The following is a 19,718-nucleotide window of genomic DNA, read 5'->3' on the forward strand; positions in this document are numbered from 1 at the left end:
CTTACCGGAACCAGAGGCAGATGAGAAACTGCTTCATGGCAGTCTCATGCAAGCTAAGGAGGCAGATGAGAAATGTCTTTTAGCACCTACTCACAAGACTGACTATCTTGACATGTCCCAAAGAGGTTCAGAGGGCATTCTATAAATAGTTAAGTCTTGGATATGGCCTATATAGAGACATGGAATTACCAGGGTTCCATGGTGGAGCCATTCTACAAATCTTTCCTGACCGTTCTCTACTAATCTCATTTTGTGTGCTCTCTCTTACTTGCTGAGTATTAATCACACTGACCTTCTTTCAATTTCTCCTATATGCCATGCTTTCCCTTATAGAGCTTTTGCGTATGCCATGCTCTCTTTCTCCTGCCTCCTTGCCTTCTTAATTCCCATTCTTTCTTTTGTCCTCAACTCAGTTGTTACTTCTTAGGGAAGCCTTCCAAGACATTCCTACCTAGGATGGTGCCTCCAATTATCATACAGCATTGTGTTCCTCTCCTTCATAGGATTCTAAGCAATTTTAATTTTATAGTTACTTGCATAATCCTTAAGTAATAATAGAGATAATACATGCTCTAATATATTAGCTTATCACTTAATTTAGAAATGCCTTCACATGCTTAATTGACCACAGCTCTGGTAGAGTTGTGGGTTATCTCAAGGGGTTGGGAAGAGATTATTTATAGGATTTTAGCTTGTGCTGGTGATTCTTAGCAGGGTTTAGGGAGAGCAGAGGTCAATTCTAGATTACATACTTTAAAAAAGGGAAGTATTAGATATTTTGGTGTATCTTATCTTAGATATGGGAAGATTATGGAAATAGTAGTCATTTATGTTAGCCAGAAGAGGGGGATGTTTAGTTATTTTTGTGGTTCTTGAGTGTCCTTGTCTCAAGTTTCAGAGATAATTACACAGTAGTCTTATTTCGATCTTTACTACAGTCACAGAATGGCCTTACCTGAGTATTGTTTATATTCTGCCAAAGTTGTTTATATTCACTTGGGAACACTGTGGTTCAGCCTGTCAGCTTCCAGCTGCCAGGGACGTTTCATTATTTTATCACTACCCAATACATTGATCTGCTTGGCCCTTAAGGCATGTAGCCAGTTGCCTCATAGGGTGAGCAGCCTTATCCATTTACTCCAGGTGCTATACAAATATTATTATTATCTAAATGTGTCATGTCTTGAAAAGAGTTGACTGAGCAACAGCACTGAAAATGAAGAGTAAAGGACCAGAAAATGTTATAAAGGTTTTCAAAGCTCTTCACTCCCTCCAACATTTCTAGTTCACTTAAAATCTATGCTTCAACAAAGGTCAAGTTATTTCTATTTCTATAGTCTGTGGTTTGCTGTCTTTGAATATTATGCCCTCTACCTGGATCATCTTCCCCTGGTCCCCTTCTCGTGTCCAGATCCTATCTGTCAGTTCAGATGTCTCTTCCTTCCCTCTTGTTACTAAGATCAAGAAAAAGTCTACTTAAGATATTATAAATGAAGAATAAATTATATATTTGGATGTTCTAGCTTGGGGGGGTCAGGCTGGAAGTAATCTCTTTTTCCTGTGAATTCATACAGAAAATTCCTTATACCCCCAAAACACATATTTCTAACATTTATTAAATATGTATGATGTCCTAAGTACTAGAAACTATCACTGATACCATCAAAATGCTGTTATGTTTGCTTCTTTCCAGGTTTTTCTTTAAGTGTAAGTATAAAGCAGCAGAGAAGTTTCTTATTCTTACCTCATTCAAGATGAGAGCTACTTATATTCCTGGGTTCCTGGGTGGGTCAGATGGTTAAGAGTCTTCTTTCAGCTCAGGTCATGCTCCTGGGGTTTTGGGATTAAGTCTCACGTCAGGCTTCCTGCTCCGTGTGGAGTCTTTTTCTCCCTCTGCCTTTCTTGCTCTCTCTCTGTTTCTTGTGAATAAATAAATAAAATCTTTAAAAAAAGAGTTACTGATATTCTGTGGTAATTGGCTCTGTTTATGTCAGGGAGGTAAAGAGAAGCTTATAGGTGGGTTGACACTCCTTGTGAGGAGCTGGGATTGGGCTAATAGCCCGGCAGGGACTACCTGTTGTCAGGAGTATCATTTTAAAAATTACATATAAAATAGGCTAACATTTTGAAAAAGTGTGAAAATCATAACTTTTTGTACTCTATGAAAGGAAATGAACTACAGTAAAAAATAGATTTGTTTTTCTTATATTAATTTAGGAATGACTGCTTGCAAAAAACCTGGGAATCGAGAATGTAATCATCACTGTAAAAATAAACATACATGTGGACATGACTGCTGTGAGTTCCATAAAAGAAGTTTATTTCAGGTTTTAAAAATTGAACGGCCTTTGTATAGTAATGACATCCTAATTACCTACGTGTGATATTTATGTTATGCAGTTTATAACTCAAATAATTTTCTTTTTTTGTGGATAACATGAAAAAAATTAGATTAGAAATTATGGAGATCTACCCCCCCAAACTAATAATACTGTATGTTAACTAAATTGAATTTAAATTAAAAAATTTTTAGAAAAAGAAATTATGAAGAAATTTGGCTTTACATGAACACTACCTAAAGTTTAACCTAAAGAATTAAGAATTTCTTTTCTTAGGTAAAACTGGAGTTGCACAGAGGTCAGAGATGAAAGAGCCAACAATCTCTTCATATTTATCTGATTTAAGAAACAGGAATGCTGTTTCATCACTTCCTCCTGTTAAACGTCTCAAGGTTAGTTTTAATAACATTTAGCCCTTGTTTTGTAATTTAAGGTATATGAATATTCCTTTATTCTATGTATCAGTTAGGTAGGTATCTGAAGTATACTTTAGTTACTTGAGGGCTTGCCTAGGAGTATGGCCATTTTTCAAAATATTGTTTCTAAAGGAAATATATTATAGTTCTTTTTTTTTTAAGATTTTATTTGTTTATTTAAGAGATAGAGAGGTACTAAGAGAGAGCAAAACCAGGGGGAGGGGCAGAGGCAGAGGGAGAAGCAGACTCCCTTCTGAGCAGGGAGCCCAATGCAGGGCTCAATCCCAGGACCCTGGGATCACGACCTGAGCTGAAAGCAGCCGCTTGACCAACCAAGTCACCCAGGTGCTCCAAAATATTGTAGTTCTTAATAATTAGTCTGTAAATCTACTTTTGGGACATAGTTCTACAGCCCCTTATTAGTTTTTTGTTTTGGGTTTTTTTTTTTTTTTAAACCAAAGAAGAAGGAAATGGTGAGGGATATGTAGTTTGGCTTGGTTCGGCAATTAAAACTAGACACACTTGCTCCTTCCTGGTTCTGTCTGTGCTGGAGTGGTATGGAAAGTCTGAAGTTGATTTTGATTCATGTACCTAGATGAGTACTGAGCAAGAGCCTCCTTTCCAAGTCCTGAAAGAATGGTTGTTCCTACTGGTTGATAGGCTGCTCACTAGCAGACTTATTCTAAGCCTACCTCATCATATTCAGGGCAAAATAATTGATCAGACCATGGAAAAGAGGTAAGAAAAGCCCTTTTCTAGAGCTTTAATAAGAATGAAGATTTTAAGTCATGAGGCTAAAATAAAAGGAATACTGGGAAATGGAGAGGCATGCACATCGAAACAGCCACCACCTTCTCTGAGATACTAATTTTTTAGTAGCCCAAGTTTTTCCTCCCTTTCCCTTTCTTCCTTCCTTTCTTTTATCCTTTTTTCCTTCTTCCCTTCTCCATTCCATATTATTCCCTCTTTCCTTCCACATCCATTTTTTAAAAAGTTTATTTAATTGGGGCACCTGGATGATCTGTTAAGTGTCTGACTCTTAATTTTGGCTAAGGTCATAATCTCAGGGTTGAGATGGAGCTCCTTGTTGGGCTTCACACTGGTTAAGGAGCCTGCTTCAGATTATATCTCTCCCTCACCCTATGCCCTTTCCCTCCCTTTCTCTCTTCCTCTCTTACTTTTTTATTTTTTTTTTAAAAGATTTTATTTATTTGACAGACAGAGATCACAAGTAGGCAAAGGCAGGCAGAGAGAGAAGGAAGCAGGCTCCCTGCTGAGCAGAGAGCCCGATGCGGGGCTCGATCCCAGAACCCTGGGATCATGACCTGAGCCGAAGGCAGAGGCTTTAACTCACTGAGCCACCCAGGCGCCCCACTTTTTTATTTTTTATATTTATTTGACAGAGAGAGAGAGAGCAAAAGCAGAAGGAGCAGCAGGCAGAGGGAGAGGAAGAAATAGGCTACTTGCAGAATAGGGAGCCAGATGTGGGGCTTGATCTCAGGACCCTGGGATCATGACCTGAGCCAAAGGCAGATGCCCAACTGACTGAGCCACCCTGGTGCCCCTCTCTCCCTCTCTCAAAAAAGAAAGTTATTATTTTTAGTAATCTGTACACTCAAAGTAGGGCTCAAACTCACAACCCTGAGATCAGAAGTCTCACACTCTTCCAGCTGAGTCAGCTGAGTGCCCTCCTTCCACATTCATTGAGCACCAACAATATGCTAAGTACTGTGACAGGTGCTAAGATACAGCAGTGAATAAGACAGTTTTAGTCCCAGTCCTCATAGAGCTTGTAATTGAGTAAAGGATAAATAACTAAATAGGCTTTTTCAGTGATAGAGAATTCTGTGACAGAGGTGTAAGATAACTTGAAATTGGATAGAAAATGTACTCAGTCCAGATTTGTTAGGCCAGGAAAGGATTCCAAATAAATATGACTGAGACTTGAAGAATATCTAGGCATAAGTCAGGTATGGAGAGATAGACACCAGAGTGGTGGTGGAGAGGGATAGAAGAGTATTCCAGACATAGAAAATACGAAGTGGTCCAGAACTGAGAAAGAGAGACATCTTTTAAAACATTGAAGTTATACAGTGTGTCTGGAGTTCAATCACAAGTAAGGGAGTAGTGACGGATGAGACTGAAGAGGTAAGTAAGAGCTAGATAATGAAGGTATTTTTGCTATTTTAAAGATTTGGACCTTATCGTGAAAGTATTGGGGAGCCACTGAAGAGTTTTAACCAGTGACATGATCAGAATTGCATTTTCTAAATTTCACTATGGTTGCAATGTAGAGAATGGATTAGAGGATGATAGAAAAGGAACATAGGGACTCATTAGGTGGGTTTTGCAATAATCCAGGCAAGATAATGGTTTAGTTTAATAGTAGCAGTAGCAGTAGAAAGAAGTGGCTAGGTTTAAGACATTTTTCAGAGATAGAATCAACTATCCTGGTATTTAATTGCTTATGACGGGTGAAGTAAAAGGAATAAATATGATGACCAGCTTTCTTGATTGAGCAAGTAGGAAAAAAATGAGGCCTCACCAGGGTGGAAACTCCAAAGGAAAAGCAAGTGTGGAGAAGTAAATACACAGTAAGTTCAATCTGGAAAACACTGAATTTCGAAGCCTGCAAGATATCTACAGACAGTTGGATTAACTCTTCAAAAATCAGGGAAAGAAGCTGAGTTAGAAATATATATTTGAGAGTCATTCACTTGTAGATGATAATTGAAGCCATGGAAGTAAATTAGATCTTTGAAAATGTGTAAAGAGAGAAGAGAAGAAGGAGGCCTAGTAAAGAACCTGAAGAATATAACATTTAAGAAGTCCCTGAGAAGATTTGATTTGAGAACTGGCCTGAGTTTCTCATAATCCATTGGTTTTGGGACTTTGTATACTTGCAAGAGTTTTGCTGTTTGGCTTATTTGTTAAAAAGTGTTGCTGTGAAATTGACAGTTGAACTTTTTTTTTCATTAATAGATGCAAATGAATAAGTCTCAAAGTGTGGACCTTAAAGAATTTTGTTTTACTCCAAAACCTTCTCTCCCCAGTATATCAAGGTACAAATATAATGTTAATATCCAAGGTAGAATAATCATCATAAACTCTTTGCTTCTCCAAATAATCATTTATTCAGGGAAAGGTGAACACTGACTACATTCAAATCATAGTAATCATTTAGTTCCATAATGAAGTAATGACATCATAAGAGTTTGGTTATCTAAATTTATTTAGAACTCTGCAGTTAGAGAATACTTTAACGTTCATTGAATCATCTCTTTCCTGGGAAACTACCCTTCGTATATGTCATGCCCTCAGGCCTTCTCTGCTTTCTAAATTTAACAGGTCACAAAAGTATACTTTTTTTTTAAGATTTTTTTTTTTTTTTTTTTTTAGTTTGACAGACAGAGATCACAAGTTGGTAGAGAGGCAGACAGAGAGAGAAGGAAGCAGGATCCCTGCCGAGCAGAGAGCCCGATGCGGGGCTCGATCCCAAGGACCCCCAGGACCCCGGGATCATGACCTGAGCTGAAGGCAGAGGCTTTAACCCACTGAGCCACTCAGGCGCTCCACAAAAGTATACTTTAAAAAGAAAAATCATGTTGCTGTACAAAGTCTAATCTTATACATTTAGGGGCCCACTCTATATTAATAATACTTAATATTTATAAAATAATTTAACTTTAAAAATTGCACATTTTATATTCTCTTTTGGCCTTAACCACAACCTGCCTCATAAAATGAGGTATTTCTATCCTATTTTATAGATAAAATAACCACAGTTCATATTCCTAGTTATTAAGCAGAAGGCTCTAGGTGATTACTCAGCATTCTTTTCCTGTATCATGATGGCTAGAAGGCAATAGTATATGTCATTTCCCTTCCAGATAAGGGTATTCTATATGCAGGGATGACATTTACTATACTTAATAAACAGTACAGAACAGCCACTGACCAATGAGAACAGATGCCAACACTACTTCTAGAGATCCTAGCTTTTATTATCTAACTGAAAGTTGCATTAGCAATAAATTTTTAAGGCTATACACAGATGGCAGGTATCTACATATCTGGGTCATGAAAGATGACTAAGTATCTTGCTTCCAATAAACACCTATTTTTTACTCTTTAATACCCAGGCTAATGCAGCTTATCATAGAAATGTTGAGAAGATCAACCATTTCTTTTTTATTTATATGCATAAGTGGTTTTCAAATTCAGATTAATTTTAATATTTAACATTTTATGGTTTTATTTATCTTTATAAAGATCAGAGTGTTTAAACATACCTGAATTGTCTGTAATGGAGCAGAGGGATCAACATGAAATCTGTGTAGAAGTTCAACAAGAACCATCAGAATATCAAGATAAAGGTGAATTACCATTATTATTACCTTGAAAGAGAAGATGGTTTATCATTACTTCAGAATGACAATGTTATTGAAAAACCAATATCTGAGATTACTATGATTATTAACTTACAACATTTTTCTCTTGGGTTATTGGTCCAATTTCAAATTCTTAAGTCTGTTATTTCAGATGGACTTGCTATGTTTGTTATAGATTTTTTTTAAAAGTCTCTTCTCTACGTTGTGTTGACTATTTTTATTTAAAGATAATATGAGGAAAAACTGAGAAAATAAGAGACCTCAAGATACACAAAGTATTAAAATGCTGAACTATTACTTTTATATGTCTTTAAAATTATTTAAAATAATATTATGTTTATAAAATTAGTCCAGTTTTATAAAATAGCTGTGTGAACTTGGAAAAATTATTTAACTTCTTTAGGTCTTGGTCTTATCTTTAAAATTAGGGGATTAATTTAGGTGAACTTTAATACCTCTCCAGTTTCTAAACCTAAGATTCTTACAGTTTCTCTGATAATATGAGAATATAACTTAATTTGTGCACTATAGCTCCTATGTAATCTAGATTTGCTTTTTTTCTGTGTCAATCATGAAATTAATGAGATAAGCATATAGTTCTTCAACACTGGGACCAATTCATCATTACTCTGGATCCTGTTATTAATAGCATCATTTGTCTGGGTCATGCCATTAATAACCAGTCTGTTAAAATGCGTGAGAAATAATCCTGGCCTTAGAATTGTTTGCTTCTGTTGGTATATGTAGAAATGGTAAACTTGAGGTTTTCCACAAATAATTTCATGTGTGTGGCCTTAGCATCTATTGATACTCTTTCCTTCATTCTGTCACTGTATGCATCCTCTAGCCATAATATAAGATCTTAAGTAGGCAAGGGCTGGAGTGCCCACCACCTCTTAGGCCCAAATAAAAATAAGAAAAGTCCCCCCAATCGCAGAGTATCAGAGCATTAATCCAACTTGCTCAAAGTCTAATATCATTACAATGTGGGGAGAAGTGTTACATTGTCGGCTTCTTAATTTTTTTCTCTCTTCAACCTGTAGCCCTCTAACTTACTCTTTGTTCTGCTGCTCTGTTCCCTGCCCTTCTACATACCACAGTTTATTCCTCTGATTACTTTCAAGCTGTTTTTTTTTTTTTTAAGATTTTATTTATTTGAGAGAGAGAAACAGAGATAGCAAGAGAGAGCACAAGTAGGGAGGAGAGAAGCAGGCTTCCTACTGAGCAGGGAGCCCAATAGGGAGCTTGATACAGGGGTCAATGCAGGGCTTGATCCCAGGACTCTGGGATCATGACCTGAGCTGAAGGTAGACACTTAACCAACTGAACCACCCACGCGCCCCCTTTGATGCTGTTTTTGCATAGTTTTCCTACTTTTCTTTCTTTCCTATCCCCTATTCCAAATCCAATTATATTATGATATTAAAGTCTCATCTAGATACTTTAACCCCCAATAATAATTGTATCCATGTTTTACTAAAAATGGGCCACATTTTTTTTTTTTTTTAAGAAGAAGAAGCTGTGTAGTGTAGTAGTTAAATTCACAGGATCTAGAATAATCTGTTTGGGATGCCTAGCTGGCTCAATTAGTAGAGCATGTAACTCTTGATCTCGGGGTTATGAGTTCAAGACCCATGTTGGGCTGGGAGGTTACTAAAAAAAAAGTGCTTAGAATAATCTGTCTAGGTTCAAATTCTACCATTTAGTAGTTTTGTCACTTTTTATAATGTACTATCCACTTTATCTCAATTCCCTCATCTGCTTATGTTTTAGGGATTTAGTATTAAATGAGATAATATACATAAAACTCTTAACATAGTATTTGTACTATTATTAGTAGTAATTGAGTATATTCATTATACTTTTCACACATTAGTTTTCAGTGGCAAAACATACTTTATTTGTATTCAAATATTGCTCTAGAGAATGTTTTAAGAAAAACATGCCAATTTTTATCATCTGTACTCCAATTTCAAGAAAGGAGAAGGAAAAATATCAGAAATTATATGAGAAAGTATGTTGAATCATAAAATTTAAATTGTAAGGGACCTTTGTGCAATTTTTTAGTGAAAGAAACCAAGACTCTGAGAGATTAAATGCCTCACCCAAAATCACATATCTAATTAATGGCAGGGCCAGAAATAGATTCTATATCTTTTGATTCCCAGTTCAGTGCCATTTCTATAAAATGAAATTGACTTTTAGTTGTCAGTGGAGAACTGAAAATCAAACCTATATAAACTCTTTCAACTTTCTACCCTGCAACTGTGTATTTCTATCTCTGTATCATCCTTAACTCTGTTTTTAAAGAAGATTTCTCTTTTTTCTATTCAAGGTTTATCTCTCCACCTACAGTTTTAATATTTCTAATCCTGCCTCCCTTGGGGCTTTAGGAGACCAGTTACCCCTCTCTTCTTTTCTAAATTTTTAATCTCTCCTCCTTATTTGTCTTCACCATATAAATATGCTCAAGTCTCTTCCTTCTTCAGCTCCCTATCTTCATCAAGCTAGTTATGACTATTCTGGTTATACGTGACAGAAATTCTACTCGAAGTGACTTAATCACAAAAAAAAAAAAAAAGGAGACCATTCATGTAAACTTATAAGTCCAGACATGCATCTGGCTTTAATTTTGCTAGATTCAGGCACTCAAATAATTTTGGTCATGCCTCTGGCTTTCTCTCAGTTTTTTAGCTATGCCTGTTACTAATTGGCTTTATTTGTTTCAAAAGGCTTTTTCACGCGGCAGGTAACCCCTAACTCACATTTTCCTAGTTGAACAGTCTCAGTGGAAAAACAGCCTTCCCTGTTAGGTTTGGCAGAGCAGAGTTCATTCTAAATGACCTTAGTTGAGTCTTGTATTCATCCCGCTATCAAACCCTGTAGCCTGGGGATTGGGTCATGCATTCCTCTGCTGTAGCCCTTGGGACCAGGGTACCATAAATGACATCCTCACCAGGATCGCATGGAATGTGTGGAGGCAGTTTCACCAAAGGACAGGAAAGATGCTCCTATTAAAAGAGGGGGAAGTATGTCAGGCAAAGAACAGAATCACCAGAGTCTTTATATACTTCAATGTCTTGCTTTCCCATCAAACAAAAATTCTTCAAAGGGCGATTTATACTCACTGTGCTCATTTCCTTACCTCCTAGTCATTTTTTCATTCACCTAAATTTGGGTTCTCTACTCCTTTGAAACTGCTTTTGCTTAGATCATTTAGTGATCTCCTAAGTGCTGAATTCAGTGAACTCTTCAACTTATATTTTCTTTGACATCTGGTATTTCCCTTCTTTTGGAAATCTCTCCTTTGGTTTCAGTTAAACTATTCTGTTGGTTCTCCTACTACTTCTTGAACTACTTGGGCTTTTTCTTCTATTGCAAAGGATTCTTTTTTACTTTTTTATTCTTCTTACTTCATAAACTTTAATAGTGTCACCCAAGTCCATGTTTACAACTACTAACTATATTCAGATGATTTCTACATCTGCGTTTGCCATCTCTTTCTTTCTATCTAGCCTTGACCCATCTATACAGTCATCTTTCTGGATATAGCCACCTAATAGTTAACATAGCTGCATCTGAACTCTTTCTGTCTTCTCTGTACCTCACACTGCTCGTTTTCTTTTCTCCTTAGGTCAGTGAATGAACCCTCTTCTTTTCCAAGCTGCTAAAGGCAGGAAAAGAGTCATCTTAAATACCTTAACTTACATGCAAGTAATTGCCAAGTCCTATCTGTTTTGCCTCCTAAACATCTCTCATATCTGTTCTTTGTCCTTTCTGCTGATACTCTAGCTCAGACATTCATTGTTTCTCATTTATTACAATAGCTTTCTTTGCTTCCAGTCTCATTATCATCCCATTCATAACTATTCCGGGGAATCTAATAGGTATCTCTGATCATGTAAACCTCTTGCTAAAATATCTTCAGTAGTTATCCATTGCCTATAAAGGGGGAAAAAGTGAATTCTTCAACATAGAAAATAAGCATCAGCATAATCTGGCATTTAACTTCCTGTCAGGCTAAGTGGGCCCTTCTTCTCCTACTTTGTGATCCAGAAATCCTGAATACATATAGTTCTCCAAACATTCTCTGGTCTCCCATACTGCCATGTCTTTCACATACTGTCCTCCCCTCATGGAGTATCTTGCCTTCCCCCTTGCCCTGCTCCATAGTCACAGCTCTACCAAGCTCAAATTCCAATGTTACCTTCTTACCATTTTACCATCTTAGGGGCGTCCACTCTGACTTCCATTGTAGGTTTAGGTCCTGTTCCCTTTGCATTCCCATTACACTTTATATCTCTTCTATTTTTAGTATATATATTGTGTGTATATCAGTGAACAAAAGTGGAATAATGTGAACTGGACTTGTAGGTACAATTGAAAGATAAAGTAGGATTTGGGTAGGTGAAGTAAAGTACTGAGAATATTTAAAATGAAGGAATCTTGGTGGTGCACTGGAGCAAGCTTGTGCTGCCTTGTGAGAGATTATTATTAAATTCTTGGGAATCTTTCAGCCATTATTAAAAGTTTAATTGTATAAACTTTCAGTTAAATAATTAAAAACAAAGACTGTAAATATTCAAAATTGATCACTTTCTATTATGTAGTAGCATATTACTGTGTTCTTAAGAGTATTTCCTTTTTATTTGTATCTATATGGTAGAAATACTATTTAATAGTGTGTTACTATGCATTTCTTCTGAACTCTGCATTTAGAGATATCACATTCATAGCTTGAAATTAATCATAACGGGAATATTTATACCATGGAAATCAGCAAACACTGCATATTAGGACTTGATTTATTGCTTAGACTTATGAAAGTGATAGAAAAAATGTTAATAGTATAGAGTAAATTTAACAGTGTGTTCTGTCTATAGCTATGACATTGTGAGTAGCACAAAAAGGTGAGGGTATATTCTTCTAGTATTTGAAAACTGTTGTCTAATTTAGCAAAGGAGTTGCTTAAGTCAGTGAATGAATGAATCAAGTCCCAACATCCTTCTCTGTTATTTTGCTTTCACCTTAGTTGTTACAGTCAACAAGAATGTCAAGCAGCATTCATGTGAGAACTATATTCATTTGTTAACTGCAACCATAAGTTGGCTACGGATATAAGAGTTTGGTAAAACTCAATGAAAACATTCAGTGAAAATCAAATGTATGGAATTTACAATTAAGCAGGCTATATATTTTATTACTATTTATAAATTGTGTGTTACATATCCTTTACCTGTAATAAATACATATAATAAATATAAGTATATGTGTGTGTATGTATATGTATATATATGTACATATATATATAGGCATACATTTTGGAGAAGCAGTTATTAGACATTTGTTAGCACACTGCTATGGAAAACTGCAAAACTAAAGGCATTTATTGCCCCTAACAATTTTATGAAATAGATACTATTATTATTCCCATTTTGTAGAGGAGAAAACGAGGCTCAGAGACTTTAAATTACTTGTCTAAGATCATACAACTAGTAAGTGAGAGAAGTGGAATTTTCACCTAGTAGTCTGGCCCTAAGCCCAGTCTATAAACAATGGATAACACTGAAGATTTTTTAGCAGGAGAAAAATTAAGTTATATTTTGGAATAACATATTTCATAATAACATTCAAGATTCACTTGTAGGAAAAAAGAGCTGGAGGAAGGAAGACCATTTTAGAAATTATGAAATTCATTTTAGGGTAGGGTTATTCTCCTATAGGAATTAAGAGAGAAAATATAATTCTCTCTAAAAGAATCCATTGAAAATTAAATTTAATGCAACTATCAGTATTTGTAATAGTAAATAGAATTGGTTGAAAACAATATTCAACAATGCTTGACCCAATACTTTTGAAAACTACTAAACTGATTTAGTAGTTGAAAGATGTATTTGATATATCAGTGGAAAATTATGTTAATGATATAAAAAGTACCTATACTCTTTTATACATACACATGACAGATTTCTCTAGATGGAACTATCCTCTAACTTCAGATGAGAAAGGCCCTCAAACAGTGCCATTCAACAGACATCTTAATGCATCTGGAAACCAGAATTTGAAAGATGTGGATAAAAGTAATACTCCATTCTCAAAAGTTTTGAATGTGAACTTTGAATTGGGAGATGAAGTTTGGGATGATTTTGATGATGAAAACTTATTAGAAGTTACCAGTTTTTCAGCTAGTACTGAGAAGACAAAAACATCAGGTAAAATTTTCTTTTAGCCTGAAATAATTTCATGAGACATTCTTCAAATATTTTTCAATTCAGTTTCTGGGACTAATTTTCTTTGCCTTTTTTTAATGTTTGCTTAATTAGTTTTGTTTTTTTAAGATTATAATTTTTAGCAAAACTGAAAATGTGACCCTTCCATAAATCACATTTCCTCCTAAGGACAGAATTCAAGGTTATTCCATGATAATGATATAGCAGATGAGCTTTTTCTATTCTATTGCTCCCCTATCTTGTTAAAAACTCTATTTGAATAAAAAAATGTTTATTGAATTTTCCTTCATAAAATAGACTACGTAGCTTTCAATTCTGTGATCACACATAACTTCCTAATGTTTGTGAAGGACAAAATTATTCCATTTTTAAAAAATGATTTTATTTATTTATTTGAAAGAGAGAGAGAACGCTCACGTGCGTGAGCAAGGGAAGAGCAGAGGGAGAGGGACAAGCAGACTGCACTGAGCACAGAGCCCCACACAGGGCTTCATCCCATGACCCTGAGATTATGAGCTGAGCCAAAATCAAGAGTTGGATGCCCAAAAAAAAAAAAAAAAGAGTTGGATGCCCAATTGACTGAGCCACCCAGGTGCCCCTAAAATTACTCAGTTTTTTCAAGTATTCATCTGCTATCCAGGAAAATGAAAGACACCTTTTATTTCTAGTAGACATACTGATTCTTTGGGTATAAATAAATAATAAGAAAGGATTAGTTTCTCCTGTACTAGATATTATATTTAAATCATTTACAACTCCAAAATAACAGGACTTAGTTTTCTGAATTACTGGCAGGTTTACTCTATGTCACTAAAACAGAAAACGAAAATCTTGGTAAGTGTATGAGAAGACAACAAAATAGAGGTACTCTCTCCCATGATGGCTGACAGGAGGAAATCAGTCTCCCAGAATTATAGTTACCTTTTAATGTATCCTACCCCAATGCTCTTTTAAAAAATCTTTTTAAGGGAAGCTATTAGAAGTTGAAATATTATTGTTTCAGGATTCTAAGAAATATCTAGAGAACTATTATTCCTTCCAGAAGGAATAGGATTTGACCACTTTCACAAAATAGGCCAGGAAAATCTATGATGTGGAGCCTGTAGGCACAATTTCCTATATCAGTGGACATCTGCTAGTCCCTAGCTCAAAGTTAAAAGTCATTGTGTATTGCAACTTAAGAGGCAGTTTGTAGTGATTCATTGAGGTAGCCTAATCATGTGAGGGCATAACTTTGATGGTAGAAAATCTGTCTCCATAAATGCCGTGTATAGAGCACTTTAAATGAACTTAATTGTATGCAGACCATTGAAAATATTGAATGAAATTCAACTTGATCATTTACATGAGTTAAAATAAGTAAGTAAGTAAAAGTGGTTTGGGGACCATTTAGTATAGTAACTGATAAGCTAACCTATATGTTTATAGTTTCACTCCCTTAGCTTTGCTCCCTTATTTCTCTATGTAAATTAAATCTGATAATTGAGAAGATTATTCATTTCTTCTTTAATCAGAATCATATCTATTGGAGAGAGCCCTTGTAGAACTTCTGAAAAGATCCTTTCATCTATTTCTTGCCATTTAATTTCAAAATGTTCTCTTTACATAGGATTTGGAAACACTTTGAGTTCAAGTGCCAAAGGAAATAAGCTATTCCTCCTGGAGTCAAAGAGCAAATTCCAAGGAGAAATGGCAAAAAGGCAAGTTTTAGAATTTTGGTTTGGAATACTTTACAACTCTATATCCTTCTGACACATAATTGGAGATGGGGATTAAATTATTGGATGTCAAAGAAACTATAAGGTATTAGCCAGCCTGAAACCTCTTATTTTTAGACCTGTGTTTCTCAAAGTGCTATTGACAGACCACCTACTTCAAAAGTATTAAAATATATTAAAAATGCACATTCCTGGGCCCTACAGTAGACTTACCAAATCATGGTCTCTGGGGCTGGAGCCCAGGAATTTTTACTTTTCAAAGGACTTGAAAACTGAATAGTAGTTTGACGGGTAGAAAAGAAGAGGATAAGGCATTCCTGGTAGAAGAAACATGTGTAAAGTTATAAGGCTTGAGAAGGTATCTTATGCCAAGGGTCAGTAAAGCATCAGTAGAGCCACAGCATTAAGGCTGAGTGCTGAGGTCTGATTCTAAAAAGCCTTGAATGCTGTATTTAGACAATTTAACTGTATCCTGTAGAAGGTGGTTAAAAACTCATACTGCCTTCGGGATTTGGTGAGCCAAAGGCAACTGAAGAGTGTCCCATATAAAAGGCACAACTGTGGACATATCACAATTCCAAATTACGAGATTACTACAAAACTACAGTAATCAAAATAGTATGGTACTGACACAAAAATAGACACTGGACCACTTTTTTACACCATACACAAAAATAAACTCAAAATGGATTAAAGACCTAAGTGTAAGACTTGAAACCATAAAACTCCTAAAAGAAAATATAGGTGGTAATTTCTTTGACATTGATTTTAGCAACATGTTTATGGCTATGTCTCCTAAGGCAAGGGAAACAAAAACAAAAATAAACTATTTGGGACTAGATCAAGATAAAAAGCTTTTGCACAGCAAAGGATACCATGAACAAAACAAAAAGACAACCTACTGAATGGGAAAAGCTATTTGCAAATAATATATCCAATAAGGGATAAATTTCCAAAATAAATGAAGAATTTATACAATACACACCAAAAAAACAATTTGATTAAAAAATGGACAGAGGACCTAAATAAACATTTTTCCAAAGAAGACATACATATGGCCCACAAATACATGAAAAGATGCTCAACGTCACTAATTATCAGGGAAATGCAAATTGAAACCATGAGATCTTACTTCATGCAAGCAAGAATGGCTAGTATCAAAAAGACAAGAAATGATAAGTGTTAGTGGAGGATGCAGTGAAAAGGGAACACTGTACAATGTGAGGCGGGGAATGTCAATTGGTGCAACCACTGTGGAAAACAGTATGGAGTTCCCTCAAAAAATTAGAATTAGAACTACCCTGCAATCTAGTAATTCCACTACTGGGTATTTATCCAAAGAAGACAAAAACACTAATTTGAGAAGATACATGCACCCCTGTATTTTTGCAGTATTATTTACAATAGCCAAGATACAGAAGCACTCCAAGTTGTGGGTAGAAATAGATGAATGACTAAAGATGTGAGCTATTTGTGTATCTAATACTACTCAGCCATAAAAGAGAATGAAATCTTGCCATTTGGAACAACATAGGTGGATCTAAAGGATATTATGCTAAGTAAAATAAGTCAGACATGTGATTTCACTTAGATCTGAAATCTAATAAAACAAAGCAAATGAGGGGCGCCTGGGTGGCTCAGTGGGTTAAAGCCTCTGCCTTCGGCTCAGGTCATGATCTCGGAGTCCTGAGATCAAGCCCCACATTGGGCTCTCCACTCAGCGGGGAGCCTGCTTCCCTTCCTCTCTCTCTGCCTGCTGCTCTGCCTACTTGTAATCTCTGTAAAAAAAATAAATAAAATCTTTAAAAAAAAAAAAGCAAATGAGCAAAAAACACAAAAACAAACTCTTAAATACAGAGAGCAAACTGATGGTTACCAGAGGAGTGGTGGTTGGCAAAATAGATAAAGGGGATTAAGATGTACAGACTTCCACTTGTAAAATAAATAAGTCACAGAGATGAAAATTACAGCACAGGGATATAGTCAATAATATTGTAATGACATTGTGTGGTGACAGATGGTGACTAACTACACTTATTGTTGTGAGCCTTGAGTAGTGTATAAAATTGTTGAATCAGTGAGTTGTATACCTGAAGTTAATATAACATTGCATGTCGGTTATACTTCAATAATAAAAAGTAAAATAAAAATAAGTAAAAGAATAAACCACTACTCAGCTCTAAGCAGTTTTTGCTGTGTAAGAAATAAATGTCTAGTGTTGTCAAATATTCTGATTAAAAAAAAAAAAACCCTAGAAATCGAAAATTTGATGTGACATCTCCTGACTTCTAAATTTTAAGAACTAATTTTTAAAAATGTAATACAGTTGGGTGTCCTGCTAAGCATCTGCCTTCAGCTCAGGTCATGATTCCAGAGTCCTGGGATGGAGTCCCACATCGGGTTCCCTGCTCAACAGGGAGTCTGCTTCTCCCTCTGCCCCTCCCCCCAGTGGTATGCTTGCTCTCTCACTCTCTCTCCTGCAAAAATAAATAAATAAAATCTTTAAGATAAGTAAATAAAATGTGATACAGTCTATAGTCCCTCTCCAGCTGTAACCTAGTTTGTGATGTCCATGTAAGCAGTAGGAAGCTTTCCAGGATACTTAAGTACAGGATAAACAATTTGATAAGACAAAAATTATTCTAGTGATTTGTAGATTATATATAGTGATATGATATATATAGAACAAGTTGCAGAAGGTGGGACCACAAAAGACATTGTGGCCAGTACAAGAAGCAGGCTATGGTGAAGCTAAACTGGAACAGAGGTGATGGAAACTGAGAGGTAGAGTTGGATTTTTGAAACAATTCATAGCACATACTAGATTTAGCAATTAATAAGATACAGTAGTCAAGAAAGAGGGAAAAATATGTGGCAAGTGAGTAGATGAAGATGTTATCTGAAAATGTAGGACATATAGACATTTGAAAAAGAAAACAGTAATTTAAAAAATGTTCAACTTGAGGTACCTGTTTAAAACAGCTCAGTGGGTAGAATATGCGACTCTTGATCTCAGGGTTGTGAGATCAAGCCCCACATGGGGTGTGGAGCCTATTAAAAAAATGTAAAAAATATATATTTTTTTAGGGGCGCCTGGGTGGCTCAGTGGGTTAAAGCCTCTGCCTTCGGCTCAGGTCATGATCCCAGGGTCCTGGGATCGAGCCCCGCATCGGGCTCTCTGCTCAGCGGGGAGCCTGCCTTCCCCCCTCTCTCTCTCTTTCTATGCCTCTCTGCCTACTTGTGATCTCTGTCTGTCGAATAAATAAATTTAAAAAAATATATATATATATATTTTTTTTTTAAATGTTCAACTTGAGGTATTTTTGCAGAAATGCAAAGTGCATCTGGATATTGGACTTGATTAGAAGTCATGGAGGGGAATTATAGCCACAGCCAAAACTTCTCCCAGAAGAAATACTGAGAACTTTTTGTTCATGTTTTAATTTACTTAAGGATTATTTATTTCTCCTAGTTTAAAATATAAGAAATTTGTGGTGTCTTTTGGTATTTTTGTTATTATTTAGTCATTTTACTGATTATTGGCATGATAGAATCACAGATTTCAGAGAATTCCAGAGCTGCAAGGTGCTTAATAATAAGCATCATTTAGTCTTCCCACTACCAGATGCTTGAATCATCATCCAACATCACTGGCAGGTATTCATGCCATCTCTACCAAGACAGCTCTAGTGACCAGGAGCTCATTCACTCCAACATGCTTGTTCCATGTTTGAGTCTCAGACCATTCAATAGCTTTTAAGACTATTTGCCTAAATTTTGTCTTCTTACTATTTCCATTCATTGGTTCTAACTCTGAGTCATACAGAATAAACAGATTAGAAGCATCAAAGGAGAACAAAGCTGTGGGTGTAAAGAAGCAAAAAAATCAGGTAGGAAGTAGAAAGATACAAGTAGGAAAATAACAAAGCACATAGACAGTTTTGTGGGCCATATCTTTAGAAACTATACATAATTTATGGAGAGTTTAAAAGTAATGAACGGAAGATAAGTGGATTTAAGAAGGAATCCTGATCAAGAAGCCTCTAAAGAAAAACTGTGCCAGAAGTTAATACTGAAAAGAAGGCCTGTAGGACCTGAGGATTTGGAGTGGAAAGGAGTCATGCTTTTCATTTTATACCCCTTTTTACTATTTTGATTTCTTGTCTTTAATCAAAGACAAAAAGATTCAATCCTCTCAATATATGTACTTCTCTACTCTACTACCTGCACCCACTGCTTTTTACTCCCTACATGGCAGTCCTATTTTAGCCTATAAGTGTCAACTTAAATTGTCATCTCCTCAGAGAGACATGCATTCATAACCACCTTTTGAAGTGTGTTTGTGTCTCCACACTATTTCCTGTAATATTACTCAATTAATTTACTTCATCTCACTTCAGGATCTATAATTATGTATATTTATTATTTACTCGTTGTCTGTTCCTCTACTAGATGATAACTCCCTGAGGATTTGTTTACCTCTTTATACCTAGCTCTTAGTACAATATCTGGCATATAGTAGTGAATAATAAATGTTTTTTAATGAATGAATTTAATACAGAAGATTGAAGGTGAATTTTAGTGTAGTTTTACATAAGAAGATAAGTCAAGTTATCTCTCTACA

The 19,718-nt window shown here is 35.7% G+C and overlaps 1 protein-coding gene across 1 annotated transcript in view; it reads left to right on the forward strand.

The window, feature by feature from the left end:
* The window catches only part of HFM1 (helicase for meiosis 1), a gene marked incomplete at its 5' end in the record, with an annotated part of 114,176 nt that overhangs the window by 89,408 nt on the left and 5,050 nt on the right, over positions 1–19,718 (forward strand). The window contains 6 exons of the mRNA XM_080801850.1: positions 2,218–2,298; positions 2,616–2,731; positions 5,738–5,817; positions 7,028–7,131; positions 13,113–13,358; positions 14,986–15,076. Coding sequence (XP_080657976.1) covers positions 2,218–2,298; positions 2,616–2,731; positions 5,738–5,817; positions 7,028–7,131; positions 13,113–13,358; positions 14,986–15,076 — 718 coding nt within the window. The remainder of the gene's footprint in view (positions 1–2,217; positions 2,299–2,615; positions 2,732–5,737; positions 5,818–7,027; positions 7,132–13,112; positions 13,359–14,985; positions 15,077–19,718) is intronic.

The sequence above is a fragment of the Martes martes genome (genome assembly GCF_963455335.1).
Source record: "Martes martes genome assembly, chromosome: 4".
Taxonomy (NCBI): Eukaryota; Metazoa; Chordata; class Mammalia; order Carnivora; family Mustelidae; genus Martes; species Martes martes.